This window comes from Lycium barbarum, chromosome 9 (assembly GCF_019175385.1).
Source record: "Lycium barbarum isolate Lr01 chromosome 9, ASM1917538v2, whole genome shotgun sequence".
Classification (NCBI taxonomy): Eukaryota; Viridiplantae; Streptophyta; class Magnoliopsida; order Solanales; family Solanaceae; genus Lycium; species Lycium barbarum.
In genome coordinates this window covers 119,720,718-119,739,879 of record NC_083345.1, presented here as the reverse complement: position 1 = coordinate 119,739,879, position 19,162 = coordinate 119,720,718, and the positions used below count along the sequence as shown (strand labels likewise).

Sequence of the window (19,162 nt, the reverse complement as noted above, 5' to 3'; positions counted from 1 at the left end):
TTATTTCTCAATATAAATTATTTAATTTAATGTGTGCATTGAAAATAGATGCTCTCCGTCTCAAATTATTTATCGTTTTTTGTTTTACACGTCTCTTAAGAAATACTCTCTTCGGATAAAAAAGAGTGTCCACTTAACCATTTGCACACTCCTTAAGAAAATACTAACTCCTCGAAAAAAATAGTAGGCAATTTGACTAAACTGCCCCTCATTAAATAAGTATTGGGATTTGATTACATAATACTGGAAAAAATCTGAAAAAACAAGGTTAATTCTTTCTTGATCTGATAAGTGTGAAAACTCTTTGACCCAAGAAAAATAGGCTAAGTGATCACTCTTTTTGATCTAGAGAGAGTATTAATTAGGAGGGTTATTTGACCTATTTTACCCTTATTTATGTCTAGGTTATAACCTTTCCCCTATTAAATGTTTACTCTATTTATGTGTTATCTCCAGTAATGATAAAATTCTACTAAGGGTAAAATGAGAAAAATTAATTATTGTGCCTTGAACTTCTAAAACGACAAATAATTTGAGACAAACTACTTATAGTAATCATGATAAATAATTTGAGACAGAAAGAGTAAGGAGTCGTTTGGTACGTGGTATAAACTAGAATATCCAACACTAATTTTGGCATTAATTTTGTACCATGTTTAGTAGAAGGTATAAATTTATCCTCACTTTTTCGAGAAATACGAGACATCTAAGTCATACAAGTAAAGAGATCTACTCATTGATAATAAAAAGACAAAAAGTGAACGAGAATTGGATTGATGATAGAATAGAATCTTGAGTCGCGAACAATGATTTGATTGCTGATGAATAAAGAGAATTCTTGATTCAGTTCTCCTCCTTAACGACAGAAAATAGGATTGATCAAATTCTATTAAGTTTAACTCATAGTTATTTTATCCCATCTCTCGGGATAAATTAATCTCAAAATTATAATTTCGAAGTAATTTCGTTCGCATATCAAACGACACCCGAAGTATTTACCGTGGAACCATAAAAAGGTTTGAAAATCCAAAATACAAAGAAAATGTGACTTTCGTAAATATTTCGGAATCTAAGGTGGAAAAGGAAACTTATTTGATTTCTAGTTCCAAACCAATTACGTAGTGGTACAAGTACAGTCAGTCTGCCTGTAAATCTAGTTTTCGAATTTTTTTGAAAGTGGACTAGATCTCGTAATCACAATTTCAGTCAGAGGTCACAAAATTGAATTTTGAACTTAAATTTTCCCTCTCAGAAAAAACCTTACGTAATACTGACAAAAATGAATATTTACACGTGGTACTATATGGCAATATGGTTATAACCCCGAGTAAAATGTCCTTTTCTACTTTTTAACACTTCACTCTTTTGCAGGCTTTTTCCAACTCCAATAAAATTTCAATCTAAGACAATCTGATAAAGGAGCAAGTCTTATAATTTACCAATTACAGTAAGTTGGCTAAAGTATTACATGAGTTTTCCATTTCTAACATATCTTGATAAAAACGCTTTTCAAAAAAAAAAGCCCAAACAGCCTATCAGATAAATCCACATTAGATTAATTCCAACTTAACCATCTCCTCTGTTGTCTTCTGTAACAGACCCTTTTCTTAGCAATGCCAATAATGGCGACTGAGGAAAACAATAACAAGTCTTCAAGATTCCCTTCAAATCTAACTCCATCACCCAAACAAAGAAAAAAAAACCCATTCACCAAATCTAGATGCATTGGCTCTTTCATTTCATAAAAATGAAGAGCCAGTACCATTAGAAGTATTTTACCCATATGACGAAAAAGATAAAAATAGTGATAGTTGAACGATATTTCAATTCTAAATGAAAGTAAAGGTGATTTTAGTAAGTAATTTTCAAAACGGATAATGGCCATATTTGTTCTTGTACTGTCATAAATAAGATATATCCTTTATTAGTTAAATATTTTTAATATATTCGTGTTTATCATCTAATTTTGAGTTGATATTTATGCTTCATCAGTTAAAATTCCCATAGCCTTATGAAGCAGTTTTTCCCAACTAAATCTACTGACTCATTTAAACTCTTTTAACTTTGACCGCCTGACCTACTAAAAATTACAAGCTGACATATTTACCATTATAACCTTCCAACCATTTTTAATATATTCGTCCTTATTATCTAATTTTAAGTTGATATTTATACTTCATCAGTTAAAATTCCCGTAGCCTTATGAAACAGTTTTTCCCAACTAAATCTACTGACTCATTTAAACTCTTTTAACTTTGACTGCCTGAACTACTAAAAATTAAAAGCTGACATATTTACCATTATAACCTTCCAACCACAATATACCTACTAGTTAAAATCCAATCAGATTAATACAAATTTACCATCTCCTCTGTAACTCTTTTCTTGGCAATGCCACAAATGGCTACTGAGGAAAACCATAACAAAACTTCAAGAATCCCTTCAAATCTAACTCCATCACCACAAAAAAACAAACCCATTTCACCAAATCAAGATGCATTGGCTCTATCATTTCCTAGAAATGAAGAACCAGTTCCATTAGAAGTATTTTACCCGTGTGAGGACGACAAAAACAATAACCTATTAAAGAGAAGATCTTCTAGATTTACTATTAACAAGTTCAGTACTAGTGCTGCTGCTGCTACTACTACTACAGACAAAAAAGACATGAAAAACAATTTGGAAAAATGTAAGGGCAAAAGTGTAAATTCAAGGAAATCAGAGGGTATAAAAGAAGCGGAATTGTCGAGGAAAAGGAAGTATAAGAATGAAGAAAAATTAGAGTTGTTGGCATTGGAGGAAAGCAGCGCGTCGGGTACACGCGCCACTAGTAAAAGAAGCGGTACGAAGAGGGAATTGCTGGCTTTGCTGACACCGAACAGCGGCGCGTTTAACACACGCGCCTTAAGGGGGAGTGGTTCAGTAAATGTAGGTCACAATTCATTAGAGTTGTTGGCATTGACGGAGAGCGCGTCGGTTACACGCTCCGCCGGCGGCACGAAGAGAGAATTGCTTGCTTTGGTCAAACCAGAGGGTAAGAACAGCGCGTCGGTTACACGCGCCGCCTGTAAGAAGAGCTGTACGAAGAGAGGAATGCCGGAGCCAAAGGAAAGCGCGTCGGGTACACGCGCCGACGGTGAGGAGGAAATGGGTGAAACCCCAAAATCGCAATCCAACTCTAATGGAGCTAAACTGGAGTTGTTGGCATTGCCGGAAAGCGCGTCGTTTCCACGCGCCGCCAGTAAAAAGTACGGCACGAAGAGGGAACTGATGGCTTTGCTGACACCAGAGAGCAGCGCGTGGAAGAAACGCGCTTCCGGGGGAAGTGATTCAGTAAATGTGGGTGGTCACGATTCCCGAGGATCTTGGAGAAAAGATTCAGTTTTTACTGAATCTCCTGAAACATCGGAAGTGAAGACTTTGAGATCAAGAAAAATACAAGTGAGTGTTAATAATAATAGCAGTGATGATAATAATAAAGGGTCAGATGTGAAAAGGAAAAAATCATCAGGAAAAAATGGGAGTGTTAATAATTCATCAGATTCAGCAGAGAAAAGTGTGAAGAAACAGAAGAGTAATGTATGTTTTATTGGGGAGCCAATACCTGCTGAGGAAGCTCAAGAAAAGTGGCAATGGCGTTACGACTTGAAGGTTGGTACATATTTGTTTATTTGAAACAGCCTCTCTGCCTCCCAAGGTAGGGGTAAGGTCTGCGTACACTCTACCCTCCGCAAGTGAGGTTTCGATGGGTATGTTGTTGTTGTATCACGCTATCTGGGCTAGCGGCCCACCAGCGCAGATATTGGATAAATCTGCCTGTGGACGGGCTCAATTGTGTGTTGCTTCAGGTTGTTAGTCCTATAAGCAAGTAGTGAGCATCCTATTGAGGATCTTGGTACGTAGTGTTTTACAGATCTTTGGTCTCATAAAAGGTTTCATCCTCGATACTGAGATATACCATGAGACCCATAAGTTGATTCAGAATCTTGCTATTAATTGCTTGGCCTAAAAAAAATGTAATCTTTTTCGATAAAGTAGGTTGTTTTCTTAAAATTTTCTATGACACGGGGGGACGTGATGGGAAGGGGAGGAAGAGGAAATGGAAACAGTGTAAATCGAGCTCACACTCACATGTGTTTGGAAGACTTGCACCAGTACAATGTGGGTTTTAGCTTTTCTTTTGGTCTCGAGTCGAACACAATTTTGTTCTCTGGAACCATGTGTGTTGGATTATGATCATGATGTGATATGAGCTTAAATGAAGAAATAGGGATGCATGTAGCCGACCGACTTGTTTGGGATTCAGGCGTGGTTGTTGTTGTTGGAACGACGTGTTTTGGTTGCCACTAAGAGGGAAATCAACAAAAGCTAGCTAATACTGAAACAACTTTGAGAATCCCTTCACGGAACTTATTATTGTATTCATTCCCCTTCTATCTTATTTGACTCCTAAATCACCACCCAGGCACCCAACACCTAAGGCCATTCCGATAAAGTGAACATAAATTAAACATAATATAAATATAAATAATAATATTAGAAGTTCGCTAGCAAGACTAAAACTTTATCACCTATGTGGACATTTTCCGCCATTGTGCCCATCTCACGTGATCTTCGCTCATTTTATCATCAATGTGTGCTACTCGCACCCTTTGACAAATATTGTCATGTTTAATCTTATCTAATCTTGCATGACCGCACATCCATCTTAGCATCGTATCTTTACAACGCTCATCCTGTGGATATGTTGGACTTAACGGCCCAACATTCACTACCATGTAACACTGCCGGTCTTATAACAGTTCTGTGGAACTTACCTTTCACTTGGTAGACATCACTTAACACTCTAGAGATTTATCCTGGTTCTTTATAGGAAGATGTGCATAGAAGTTCCGCTGAAAAGTATAAGATTATGTATAATGCATAAGTAGTTGGCTTTAGGATTTCATAAGCCAAAGAAGCGAATAATCACTTGAACCTTCTAGCAGCTCATATAAGCTAACTATTTTTATTGGCTATTTTAATTGATTACATTGTGCTCATATAAGCTAACTATTTTTATTGGCTATTTTAATTGATTACATTGTGCTCTCAGTGCTTAGCTGGACTATTTTGAATATCTAACCAACATGTAGTTCGTACAGAGAAGTACAGTGGCACCTCTCATTCCTGGTTCTTTATAGGAATATGTGCATTAATTTCATTGCAATGTATACAATGATACAGAACACGGAAGTGGTTGGCTTTAGGATGTCATAAGCCGTAATCACAGAAACCTTCTACCAGCTCCTATGAGCTAACTATTATTTGTTGGCCATTTTAATTGATTACATTGTGCTCTTAGTGGTTTTACTGGATTATTTTAAATATTTAAGCAACATTTAGTTCTGTGTCTGGCATACATGTCATTAAAGTTTGCTCATTTTGAATACAGATAAAAAGGTTTACTCATTCTAAATATAAATTTATATTGGCAATTGCAGAATAAAAAGACGCAGCGTCAAGGCTGGAAATTAAAGTGAGTGATACCATATGAACTTGTCCTTTTCGGTGGTAAAAATGTTGCCCTTTTCTAACCTTTTTTATATACTCGTAGCACGTCTTCACTCCTTAATTTTACGCTTGCTCATTATTGTAGTGCTGGTGAAGAAGATGAAATCGTATTAAATGTGGAATGCCATTATGCTCAAGCTAAGGTTGCTGGTTTCATTTTCAATATTGGGGATTGTGCATATGTAAAGGTAGTTATTATCTCTCCTTTTATAAGATCTTAGTCTCTGCAATTGTATTTTGGTTTATGCTTTTCGTCATAACCTATATTGTAGATCAAGGTAGCTAACATGACATCAGTGTTGTCAAAGGCGCGCTTAAAGCACGCTTAAGCTCTGAAGCGAGGCTCAAAACATGTTGAGCGCTTCGCCTCACTTTATGTGCGCTTTAGTGTCATCATCAAGGCTCTAAGACATACTATTCCTTGCCAATGAGCCTCTCTTGAAGAGATGACACAAATGACACAAGATAATTGATATTTCACTTTATCATAGTGTTTTTACAATTTCTTTGTCCATATATTTGTTATTCATGCTTATTATTATTAGACTTCGACTAGACATATATATATTTGTATTTTTGCACCATTGCGCCTTTTTTCATTAAAGCCCACGCTTTATTTGCATTTTGCGCTTAAAGCCCCAGTTGACCTTAGAGCTTCTTTGCGCTTTTCGCTTTTGATAACGCTGCATGACATTGGTTGAAATTGAATTGCGGGGCCATTTAAAAGCTAAAACTGTCAGAGAAGGAATACCTGTATTTATTTATTTTAGGTTTTGTAACATTTCCCTTCATGTGTGAGCCTATTCATGTTTTAGGGCTAAGCACGTGAAAATATTTTGTCGATGAGTGATAGTGAGACTTTTACCGAGAACTTTTGCCTACTCTGTAACTTTGTTGAATTGTGTGACTATCTCATCTAAAAGTAAAACCTATTAGCAGAGATTTTTATTTTTTAGATGTACGAGCTATCATGGTACAATTTCCATTTCATGTTATTTGTCTCAGTTTGACTAGGCACGGTGTTTAAGAAAAGTAAGAGGCTTTTGAATCTTATGGTCTTACACGAAAGCTGTGTTTAATGTACCAAAAATGCCATTTGGATTTTTGGAGTTAAGGAGTTACTTAATATAAAAATTGACATTTCTGTTTGAAACAGCCAAAAAAGAAAGTTAGACATATAAATTGATATGGACGGAGTATTAAACTTACTCTCATTGTAATAAACTTATGGAAACTATATGATGAAGCTATGGGAAAGAATGATAGGGCGTAGATTTAGAGACACTACAAAGATGACTAAGTATCAGTTTTGATTTATGCCCCTATAACAAATTCTACGAAGAAGATTGATGGAAATGTATCGTGAGAGAAAGAAAGATCTACACATTGTGTTCATTGACGTGGAGAAAGCATATGATACTGTACCCAGAAAGGTCATTTGGAAGAAAAAGATTTATACAGGTGAAACCAATTAGTTAGGAATTTATTTTAGTCATGCTTTCTAGGTGTCTTTTAGCCCAATTGGATATTCTTACTAGAAGGAAATATAGAAAACTTCTAGTACTTTTCATTTTTTTCAGGTTAATTTTGGCTTAAGATGAATTAAATTGAGAACACGGTCAGTGAGGATTCTTATCGCCGACCCCAACTTGTTTGGGACTCCGATGTAGTAGTAGTACATCCATGACAACATCAAAGGATTCTTTGTAACCACTTTGAAAACATTAGGCATGTTCATTGACTTCAGACAGTTAACGATCAAAAATGTTTGTAGCTTCTCTTCACACATGAGGTTGGAATCTTATTTTTTTAATAATAGTTATAGTTCATGAACTATTTGACATGAACTTACTATTACCAGTTCTCAAAAAGAAAAAAAGAAAAAAAAATATGACATGAACAAACTGTACTAGTATTTGGAAGGATAATCAGTATCTTTATTACAAACAAATACTTTAAACAGTTATAGTAGACTTACTAATCAGTATCTTTATTGCAAAGAAGATACTTTAAACAGTTTATAGTAGACGTTTTGAAGTGCTGGGTAGATTAAACATGCAATGGGGCAATAACAAGAATGCTGGTGCCTGGAATAGGAGAAGGTCAGCAAATTGAGGTGGTTGGAGAAGAATTCAGAATCATAGTGTTTTAGTTCCCATTCAATCAACGGATGTAAAGAGCAATTTGTCATGTCCCAACTCCATTGATAATACATGAAAGAAACGCTCAACACTCACAAGTGGTTAACTTGAAATGCTAGAAAAGTTATGAAAAACCACATGGAATGTAAAAGTCAATATTCAAAACCATTATTTTCGCCCATAGTGTATGGAGCTTGCCTATCTTCAGCGATTTGTACGAAGCAGGCTTCATACCGAAATTTGTAGGAAAGAGCTAAATGGAAAGTGCTAGTGATATTTTTATGTAGTTTAATGTAATAGTTAATAAAAATGCACAGCAGAAAGCGTAGGTGCACAAGCAAAACATACATGACTAGGGATGCATACAATTTCCGAGTGTAAGTTCCTCATCTGAAGTTCATACTCTGGAGGTCCTTGCTGCTCATAACGTGATATTGTCTCTGAATGATTCAACTTCTCTGATCCACTATCTGTATGAGGCGAAAGGAGATTCATGCAACATAGTTACAGTGAGAAGTTCGATGTCAGCAAATATAACTTGGCATTATTATGCTCCATGAAGTTAAATGTTTTCAGAAGACCTGATGTTTGAACTCAAATCGTTTTTTCAATTTAGAGAAGCTGACACATGTCTCACAGGGAAATTAGGGTCAGGTTTTAAAGTTTTCTTCTAATAAAAGAATTATTTTCAGAACTGCTGCAAAACATTGAGATTTCTTTGCCAGCTATGTGCCCTTTATGAATCACTCATCTGGCTATGTCTTGAAAAATGTTGAGCAATTCCTTTAGGGTGAAGGCAAGAAAAAACATATTGGCAGGATCTTAGAGTTTTTCAAGACAACAGAGGGGGACGATTATTTTAGAGTACAATGGTTCTTCAGAGCTGAAGATACGGTTTGTACTTTCTAGAGTGTTTTCTTTTCACTTTGTATTGTGAGCCCGTTTGGATTGGCTTATAAGTTAGCTTATAAGCTGTTTTCAGCTTTTTTGAGTGTTTGGCTAGCCAGCTTAAAGTCATTTTATGCTTAAAATAAGCTCAAAAAAATAATTGGACCCATTTAACTTAGTTTATCTAAAGCAGCTTATAAGCTGAAAACAGCTTATAAGCCAAAAAAAATAAGTTGGACTACCCCAACTTATTTTTTTCAGCTTATAAGCTGCAAACAGCTTTAAGCTGTAAGTCAATCCAAACGGGCTCTGTATACGTTGAAGCCCTTTTTTTTTTTTTCTAATTTATTCATTTGGACATTCTATCTACAAATAAATTTCAGGTGTTGAAAGGTGCTGCTTCTTTCCATGACCCAAAGCGCATATTCTATTCTACTTTAGAGAATGATAATTTACTAGACTGCATAGTTTCCAAAGTCAATGTGGTAGAATTACCAACCAGGGTATGATCCATCTTGATATTCTTTTCCTGTTGTTAAAATTGCTTTTCCATTGTTTGCTATTATTGACTACAGTGCTCTTACTGTTTCTTTTGCAATTTTGTCACTGCTGCAGCATGTGGATAGAAAGGATGTTCCACCTGCTCACTTTTATTACGACATGGAATACTGTGTTGACTATTCCACATTCCATACATTGCATAATGGTAAGTTATATTGATATGGATAATTTTGTAAATGACATATACCTTCTGTATTATTACAATAGGCAGCATACAATGCTCAAGACTTCTATTTGCAGTGGTTCAGGAACATGACTGTTCTATCCGTTATTTTGCTTTTAAACTTTGACTTTCATAAGAAAATTTCTATTGACATGGATTTATTTATACTTTAGTTTGTTGTTAACAATGAGATGTGAGCTGCATAAGTGCCATTTGTTTCTGAGAATAATGAGTAAGAAGTAAAGAACAAGTTATATGAGAAAGTGAGAATCTTATCTTAGATTCACAAAGAACATATTAAATCACAATAAGTCAGGTTGATACGTTGTGTGTACTTGGTCTTGTTTATAGACTACATAAAAGTATCGAGAATGGACAGCTATACTTCTCGTAACAGTTTGTAGCATGAAGCTTGTAATCATACCTATTCTGATTATATTTTCTCTATGGATATTAGTTAATACTTTGTTTTTTTTTTCATTTAAACTATTCAGTCAAGAGTTCCATTTCCCCTTCGCTGGTGGATGACGCTTCATATAAGCCTATTACTACATATCCTCTGGAGGTATTGCCAACTTGTGAACCTATGAAAGTAGAGTTGTCATTATTGGATCTATATGCTGGTTGTGGTGGCATGTCTATGGGGTTGTGCCTTGGTACCAAACTCTCTGGTCTTAATCTTGTGACGGTAATTTATAGAAATCTTACTCATTTCAAATTATCTTTTTAAGTTATGCATCTAAAAATCTCTCTCCTTTTTTTTTTTTTTTTTTTTTTTTTTGGGTAGAAATGGGCTGTTGATTTTAATAGGTCTGCTTGTGATAGCTTGAAACTGAATCATCCTCAGACACATGTAAGTTCTTTCTTTTTTGTGATAGGCATGAGAGATATTATCAATGTGTTTGAGCTTATATTCAATCATAGTTAACATTTTGGGATTTTTTCCTTTTTGGCGCATCAGACGAAATTAATTACGAGCGCTAACCAAAATATACAAGACCTATACATTGGTTAAGTATATTATATGTATATTTTGTGTATACATATGCATATTTATACATAATAATTAATATACTAAGCCTACCTATTTTCTTGCTATTATTCTTTTGAGTGTCCAAAGATGTAATTATCCCCAACATTTTTCTTAGGTTAGGAATGAAGGTGTTGAGGATTTTCTGGAGCTACTGAAAAGATGGGAGAAGCTAATTCAGTCGTATGGCTGTAGTGATTTCAAAACAAGCTCAAATTGTGAGCTAGATGAGAGAGATGAAGGTGAAAACAAAGATAAATCCCAAGCTGGTTCTAAAGCATCTTCGGGAGAATATGAGGTATTAAGATTAGTTGACATATGTTACGGGGATCCCAACAACAAAGGAAAATCTCGACTTCATTTTAAGGTATAAGCTTTTCTATCTTATTATGTTGGTTGTCCTAGTTTAATGGGCTAATAGTCAAATCCTAAAGTTAAAACCTTGGTTGTTTAAAGAGAAGCGGACCCAAATTGATGAATAAGGTTTACATTTTGACAAAATTAAACATCTTTAAGTTTTGTGGGTCAACATTCAGTACTGACCAGATAAACTGATAAAACACCCAAAAAACATGTATACACAACTGAGCAAGCCGACGAGGCTGCTATGATCGTACAAAGCCAACAGTAAATGTTGCAATAAATGCACTCCGTTCTTGTATTAAGTTCCTAGTCGTACAAAATTAATTCTCTACCTTTCTTCCATACCTTCAGCTTTTGAATATGGTACCAGAGCCTATTCGATCTCTCTAGCAATTGAAAATAATACCATCTGCTTTTTTGGTGAATATGGAGCAAAAGGAACAACAGACTTTTATATAGTGAAGAAAATAATGTTAGATGTATTGAGAAGTTCTTTTTTGTTTAATTATTTTGGCGTAAAATGAGGACACAAATATCCTTGGGATGGCCTACTTGTTACATGTGGTTGAGCTACTATTCACTTATACAAAATTTGGCACCACCTTGGTGTATCATCAATGAGACGAAATGATGATCCAAACAACAAAAAGTGATTGCTAGAAGTTTCCATAGTGGAGTTATGTTAATGTGGTGAGGTGATTGTCAGAAATCACGAGATTTAACTGCTGGAGGATGAAGTTTAATTCTTGATTTTCTGTATTGTTTATCTTTTGACTGTTTTATGCCACAAATTTTCATTCTTGATCTTAGCTTTGATATTGAGGATGCCTCTTTCTTCTTGTGGGTACTCTTATAGGTGCGGTGGAAAGGTTATAGTCCAAGTGATGATACTTGGGAGCCAATTGAGAACTTGGGGTATGTACCTGCTAGAATGCTGCTCCTTCCATCGTTTAATGGTATCTTTCAATTTTGGTTGGTCAAAAGAAGTTTGGTTAGCTAAAATTAGAATCACTGTTTCTCTTTCTGAATATCAAAGTTCTTAACACTCTCCTTTATCATATTTGGTTTTCGAAGAATCTTAGAAGTACCATCAGCTTTTTAAAGATAATGAACAGACAGGTTGATTTTCGCACTGATATTCACAAAAAGTTGGAAACCACAAATAATTAGTTAAATTCTGAAATGAGAGTTCAAGTGCAGGTCCACTTACTGTCGGATTGACTTTAGAGCAAGCAGGAAGTGTAATTTCTTGACATTATTAAATAACTTAAAGGATATCTGATTTTACAAACTAATTCTAGGTGCCGACATAATGCAATTTACCTGTTGGAATTTTGACAATGGCATGTTTTGAATGTTAATTAGCTATGATTGTGAATAATTGAAATAGAGAAAAGGAGTTTTCTGAGATTTAGAAAATTAAGATCTTTACTTTCTTCTATGCATTTTCATCACATCCTTAATTTCATGTGCAATCACTTATTTTGTCTCAGAAATTGCGGAGACAGCATAAAAGATTTTGTTAGAAGGGGGCAGCAATTGAAAATTCTGCCTCTACCAGTAAGTTACTTCTCTCCTATTGCATTTGCAATGATTTTCACTAAATGACATTGGAATCATCACCCCCCTTTAGTTTCCTTCCTGATTAATTTTTTATGCAGGGAGATGTTGATATGATATGTGGGGGTCCTCCTTGTCAGGGCATCAGTGGATATAATCGCCACAGAAATGTTGATGACCCATTGTCTGATGAGAAAAATCGTCAAATTATTATCTTTATGGATGTTGTGGAATTTTTACGGCCTAAATATGTGTTGATGGAAAATGTTTCTGACATATTGAGGTTCGATAAAGCATCTCTTGGAAGATATGCTTTAAGTCGTTTGGTACATATGAAATACCAAGCAAGACTTGGAACTATGGCAGCTGGTTGTTATGGTCTCCCACAATTTCGGCTGCGAGTTTTCTTTTGGGGTGCACTTTCGAGTGAGGTGGGTATATTCACTAAACATTAGAAAAAGATGGTATGTTGCCTGTTACCATCAGATTTACTGAATGAAAGGAATGATTATTTCTTCTCTAAAAAAGAAAATACTCCCAACCCTCAGGGGTTGGCCTGGTGGTAATTGGCTTGAGCCTTGGGGTGCTCCCTTTCAAGGTCTCAAGTTCGAAACCCACTGGGTGCAAACAATTTCTGAGGGCCATCGGACTGGGGTAAAACCCTGAATTAACCGTGGTGCACTTGCGGGAAACTCCTTGCCGAGGGCCTGTGCGCCCCCGGGATTAGTCGGGGCTCAAAGAGACCCGGACACCCGGTGCTTAATCAAAAAAAAAAAAAAAGAAATACTCCCTCCGGCCCAAAATAAGTGAATGTCTAGCACTTTTTCTTTGGTCTAAAGAAATGAATTTTTCAAAGCCTAAAGAGGATATTCCCTTCGTTTCAATTTGTTTGTCTGGTTTTGACTTGACACGGAGTTTAAGAAAGTAAAGAAGACTTTTGAATTCTACGGTCTTAAATTAAAGATATGTAGAATGTACCAAAATGCCCTTTAATATTGTAGTCTTAAACATGCCATGTGGAAAGTTGGAATTAAAGAGTTGCCAAAAAAAGGAAGGAGGCATTAGTTTTGAGACGGACTAAAAAGGAAAGTAAGACCACCAAATTGAAACAGAGGGAGTATTAATTAATTATTTCTGAAGTTACCTTCTCTCTAATGGGTTTTTTCAACTTCCAACGCTGACTTTTACTTTTAAGAAAAGTTTGGGTGAAGTAAAAAGGTAATGTTGTCAAATGACCCTTTGATTAGTGTAATTAATTAACTTTCTTAAGAGGTGTGCCACACCCCAAAAATTCACTTATTTTGGAGGGGAGGGAGGAGTAGAGATCTTAAACTGGATTTGGTATAAAAAAAATTCAATTCATGTTGATATGCTGGGCCATACTTGGTGATTATATCTGTGTGGTGTTCAATTAATCTCAATTATTCCTTCTTTTGTTCAGAGGTTGCCCCCATTTCCACTTCCTTCGCATGACGTGATTGTTAAATATTGGCCCTCACCTGAATTTGAGGTACCTTTTACATTTCACTGCCTTTTATTACCTGAAAACTTGCGTTATTCTTTCTATTTTCTGTATGTTGTAGGCTATTTATATACTGCTGGTCTGCATTTATTGAAGTTGATTTCCTTCTTGCAGCGGAATACTGTTGCTTATGAAGAAGGACAACTACGTGACCTTGAGGAAGCTCTTGTTCTTCGTGATGCTATATCTGATATGCCAGCTGTATGATTATTGTGTTTATTAGAGATCCTTTTTAATTTTGGTATATATTATGTGTTTATTTAGAAATTATCTTTCTAAGGGAATGATTGTTGTACTTTTTCTTAGGTCACATGGCATGAAACTCGTGAAGAAATGCCATATGAGATGCCCCCACAAACAGAGTTTCAGAAATACATAAGACTATCTAAACATGGTAATTTCTCTGTGGCCACTCGTTCTAAAGGCTTTCTCTTGCTAATAAAAGGATTTCTAATCCTTAGCTCATCCCTTTTACGTCTTCTCCTATCTTTCTCTTTTCGCCGTAACCAAACAATAGTGTAAAATTTTCCCAAAGTAAAATAGATCATATATTTTGTCCCTCTTTTTTTCTTTTATTTTATATTTTGTCCCTCTTTTTTTCTTTTATTTTTGCTATTTAAACCCTAGATCCACTTGTGGGATTACACTGGGTATGTTGTATTTTTGCTATTTAAACACATGAGAAGTTGCATTTTAAGTTTACGAGCTGAATGCTCATCCTTATATGTGGAAATGATTCCTTGTAATCTCTTCAGAGATAATGAGTTGTTCATCAAGTGGAGTCACGGAAACAAAAGAACCTGTTTTGTCTGATCATCGGCCTTGCCAATTAAACGAGGACGATTACTTGCGAGTTTGTCTAGTCCCACATAGAAAGGTTTGACGGTAGTTGTATTACTGAAAATAAGTTTTTCAGATGTTTGCTCTTTCTAATGCATTTCAATTGTAGGGAGCGAATTTCAGAGACCTCCCTGGTGTAATTGTGGGAGCGGATAATGTGGCTCATCGTGATACAAATGAGCCAAAAGTCTTACCAAATGGAAAGCCCATGGTAGGCAATTTCTTATTGCTGTTCTGTTAAAAGTACTGACTTAGGGTGTGTTTGGTAGGCAAGAAATTGTTTTTCAGGAAAATAAGTGGGTTTCTTACTTATTTTCTTGTGTTTGATATGTAAGCAAAACATATTATCCTAAAAGCATTTGTATATAATCTAGAAGAATACTGTAGAAGATGTGGGTGGGGGTAGGGGTAGGGGTAGGGGTATGCAGGGGCGAATCTATGTATAAAAAATGGGTCACGTGAACCCATGGTCACTTGACTAAACTCGGTATATTATGTATACAACAACAACAAACCTAGTATAATCCCACAAGTGAGGTCTGGGGAGGGTAAGATGTACGCAGACCATACCTCTACCTTTATGGGATAGAGAGGCTGTTTCCGATAGACCCTCGGTTCAAAAGAAAAATAATCGATGCCGAAACGTAGGAAAGAAAAAAAGGGACACCAAAATAGCAAAATGAACAAAATAAATGCAGTAACATATATCAATACACTGCTATATGCAGATGATGCTCTGGTCTTTTGTGAAGCTGAGGTATTACAAGTCAGGCATCTGAGGGTTATTCTTACCATTTTTGAAGGTATTTTTGGGCTGCATGTAAACTGGCACAAAAGCCATCTTTTTCTAGTGAATCAAGTTGGGAACCTACTGGAGATAGCTGAGAACTTAGGCTGCCAAGTGGGATCTCTGCCCACAAAATACCTGGGCCTGCCCTTGGGTGCTAAAAACAAAGAATTGGAAATTTGGTGTGAGGTGCTGGAAAAACGTGAAAGGAAGCTGGCTAAATGGAAGAATCAATATCTATTTTTGGGGGGCAGAGTGACGCTGATAAAATCTGTGATGGATGGTCTTCCTTCTTACATGATGAGCCTATTCCCAGTCCCAAAAAGCATTGAAAAGAAGTTTGACCAACTGAGAAAAAATTTCCTCTGGCATGGTAACAAAGAAAAGAAAGGTCATAATCTGGTGAATTGGGATGATGTGACTCTTGGTAAAACTCAAGGAGGTTTGGGGATAAAGAACTTAAGTATACATAATAACTGTCTACTACTTAAGTGGCTATGGAGATTCTGCTTTGAAGATAGGGCCCTCTGGAAAAGATTCATTCCACAAAAATATGGTCTTCTAAATCAGTGGACCACTTTAGAAGTTGATGGAACCTTTGGGTGTAGTGTATGGAAGACAATTAGAAGGTTGTGACCCTTGCTAAATAGTAAAATGCACATAAAAGTGAGGAATGGACTAAAAACAAATTTTTGGAATGAAAAATGGATAGGAGATACTAGTCTAAAAGAGATGTTCCCAGACTTATACATCATAAGCCTTCAGAAAAATGTCACTGTCTTTCAATTGTTGAGCAATCAAGGGTGGAACTTGATTTTTAGATGAGCCTTGAACGATTGGGAAATAGATAGAGTAACAAACTTGCTTCAGATTTTAGGTACCTTCCAGAGCACCTCAACTGGCCCTGATAGACCTGTTTGGGAGCTGCATAACAAGGGAGATTTCACAGTAAAATCTTGTTATTGGAACGTGAATAGCAATCAGTTAATGCTAGTAGACTGGCCTTGGGAACTAATCTGGAAGGTCAAAGTTCCTCAAGGTTGCCTGCTGTACATGGTTGGTGATCAGAAGAGCATGCCTAACTCATGAAGTTTTACAGAGAACAGGTACTCAGATTTGCTCAAGGTGTTTTATGTGTGGACAAGAAACAGAGATCAATGATCACCTGTTCCTACATTGCAAAACAACTGTAAATCTGCGGAACATGTTCTTATGTTTACTTGGAGTGAGTTGGGTCATGCCAAAGACCACTTTTGAACTTTTGAACAGCTGGAAAGGAGTTGGTAAAAGACGATCTAAGGAGAACTGGTGGGTGAATATACCAGCATGCATCTGGTGGACACTATGGAAAGAAAAGAATGCAAGATATTTTCATGATAATGGCAGCAGCACTCAAAAGATCAAGATGAAGTGCCTTAGTTTATTTTTGGTGTAAACAGGATATGGTGGGGGAAGTAGAATCTTTAGTTGATTTTATAGGACATCTGTAAGCTCTAGTTTTTTTTGTTGTTTCAGGGTAGTTTCAGCCTACCAAGGGATGTAAGATTATACCTCATCATCATATGATGAGTTTTTTGTGTGAATACAAAGTTACCTTTTACTAAAAAAAAAAACATATCTCAATACACATTAGCAAAAAAGAAACTATACGACCACCCTAAATCATACGATAACGACTCTATTACCTACGATATAATCCTTAAAATATATCTAATATTAACTGAAGGAACACATAGTCAAACTGGTCTGAGTGGAGCATTGGTTAGGTGCTGGGTTTAATCCCTTAAGGTTGTGGGATCGAACCCTACTAAATGCACTTTTGCGTCTTTTTTTTCTAAAAAAAATTTTAAGCAACCTTTAACGTTTTTTATATCTTATCTTAAAAGCAATGGCGAACCTATCCTCTTGAAATTCTGGATTCTCCTCTGGGGGTATGGGTGGTGGGGATAGGGGCTACTGGGTTGAGGGTAGGGAGGACACGATCAATGTGGAATGCCCACTTGTGGAACTTATATCCCTACTTGTACTAGGAAAGTCATTTTTCTCATTTTTAAGGAACATATTTTCCTAGAGAAAATGTTTTCCAAAACATTTTGACGCAACCAAACATGGGAAAATTGAAAAACATTTTCTAGAAACTGTTCTCTGCCATACCAAATACACCCTTATTATGATGAATTTGTAGCTTATGGTACCTACAAAATAATGTATCATTCTTGCTAATCGGAATCCTGCTTCTGAAATATAGGTTCCTGATTGTGCCTTCAGTTTTGAGCATGGAAAGTCTAAAAGGTTATGGTGCTTTCTCAGTAGCTTGTCATAGTTCGTTCTTCAATAACATCCAATAGACAACTAAATGTTTTTTGGATTGCAGGCCATTTGCGAGATTGTGGTGGGATGAAACAGTAGCAACATTAGTCACGTTTCCTAATCATCGTGCACAGGTACTTTGTTGTGTTATTGTTGCAATCAAATATGCGACGTAAAGCTTGTCGGCTTTTCTGAGCTTTCAGTATTGTTCAGGCTATCTTACACCCAGAGCAGGATCGGGTTCTGACCATACGAGAATATGCAAGATTGCAAGGTTTTCCAGATTTCTATAGGTTTACTGGTACTCTCAAGGAAAGGTATCTTGTTTGCTGATGAAAAAAAGTTTTAGTAGCTTGTCGATTTCAATTACTAATTAAAGATCTTAAGACATGGAAAAGAAAACATATATTTAAGTTGCAGCTTTCATACTTAAGTTCAAGTCTAACTGCCATCAATTATTAAAAATAATAATAAAAAAAAATTCCACATACTTGATCTAAGAAAAGAGTTGGGCCCACATGCAATGGGAAGTGCTGTTGACGTAAAATAAATAAATGTCTCTCGATCAGTCTATAAGCTTTTAGATGAGGTGGTCATATAACTCAAAAATTATGATTTATGACCAACATGTGATGCAGAAAATTTTGGTGTATATAACCAATTCCTTTTCGTATAGAATTTTGAAGGAAAATAAAGTAGGCTGATCATTACTACATTGTAAATGTGCTAACCTTAAATTGTGGAATGAACGTAATTCCACTGTACATCATTTGAATCTCTGTGAAGTAGTTGCGGTTGATTCCTCCTAACACGTTAATTTGATGCCATTTACATGATCATATGGGTCAAACTACTCAAGGTATTCTTTGCATCTTCTACCTTTATAAATTGGTTTTCATAGTGTTTTTCACTTTGGTGTAGGTATTGCCAAGTCGGGAATGCCGTAGCAGTTCCTGTTGGGCGAGCGCTCGGGTATGCACTTGGACTTGCCTATCAGAGGCTAGCTGGAAATGAGCCTCTTATTAAATTGCCATCAAATTTCTCATTCTTAACGCCTCCGATTGATGACATTGTTGTCTTGCAAAATTGAATGCATATTCATCATTTTTTTACTACATTGGTGATTTCGGAGCTACTATTGTTCATTAGCCAGATTATTCCATTTTCTTGTATGAACTGTGATTGAGCTGTTTGGGGCTGCGTACAATAGACCCTTGTGGTCCGGTCCTTTCCCGGACCCCGTGCACAGGTGGAGCTTAGTGCACCGGGCTGCCCTTGTAACTGTTAACTGTTATTGAGCTGAATGGATGCTGAAATTGATTCGATAGCTTGCCCAAACAAGATCAGGATTTGGCTTTAGTTGATTGACTGTGTTGATCAATGAACTACAGTAACCTTTTATGTAATCCTGTTTTCATACATTTATAGATTCTCCTTTCGAACA

General features: G+C 36.1%; 1 protein-coding gene across 1 annotated transcript; it reads left to right on the top strand.

Moving 5' to 3' along the window:
• The first annotated feature begins 2,380 nt into the window (after positions 1–2,380).
• On the top strand, positions 2,381–19,162 carry LOC132609666 (DNA (cytosine-5)-methyltransferase CMT2-like). The gene is made up of 21 exons (XM_060323754.1): positions 2,381–3,651; positions 5,484–5,518; positions 5,639–5,741; positions 8,484–8,588; positions 8,966–9,085; positions 9,198–9,288; positions 9,801–9,994; positions 10,094–10,159; positions 10,455–10,703; positions 11,556–11,614; positions 12,193–12,259; positions 12,361–12,690; positions 13,701–13,769; positions 13,896–13,982; positions 14,088–14,175; positions 14,537–14,658; positions 14,731–14,832; positions 17,657–17,700; positions 17,783–17,852; positions 17,932–18,035; positions 18,640–19,162. The coding sequence occupies exons 1-21, from the start codon at positions 2,392–2,394 to the stop codon at positions 18,806–18,808; spliced, it is 3,534 nt and encodes a 1,177-aa protein (XP_060179737.1). The 5' UTR covers positions 2,381–2,391; the 3' UTR covers positions 18,809–19,162.

Coding starts and splice junctions, on each gene's coding strand:
- LOC132609666 (XM_060323754.1), top strand. CDS start 2,392: ATGCCACAAATGGCTACTGAGGAAAACCATAACAAAACTTCAAGAATC. Junction 10,704..11,555: donor AATCTCGACTTCATTTTAAG/GTATAAGCTTTT, acceptor GTACTCTTATAG/GTGCGGTGGAAAGGTTATAG. Junction 17,701..17,782: donor GAGCATGGAAAGTCTAAAAG/GTTATGGTGCTT, acceptor TTTGGATTGCAG/GCCATTTGCGAGATTGTGGT.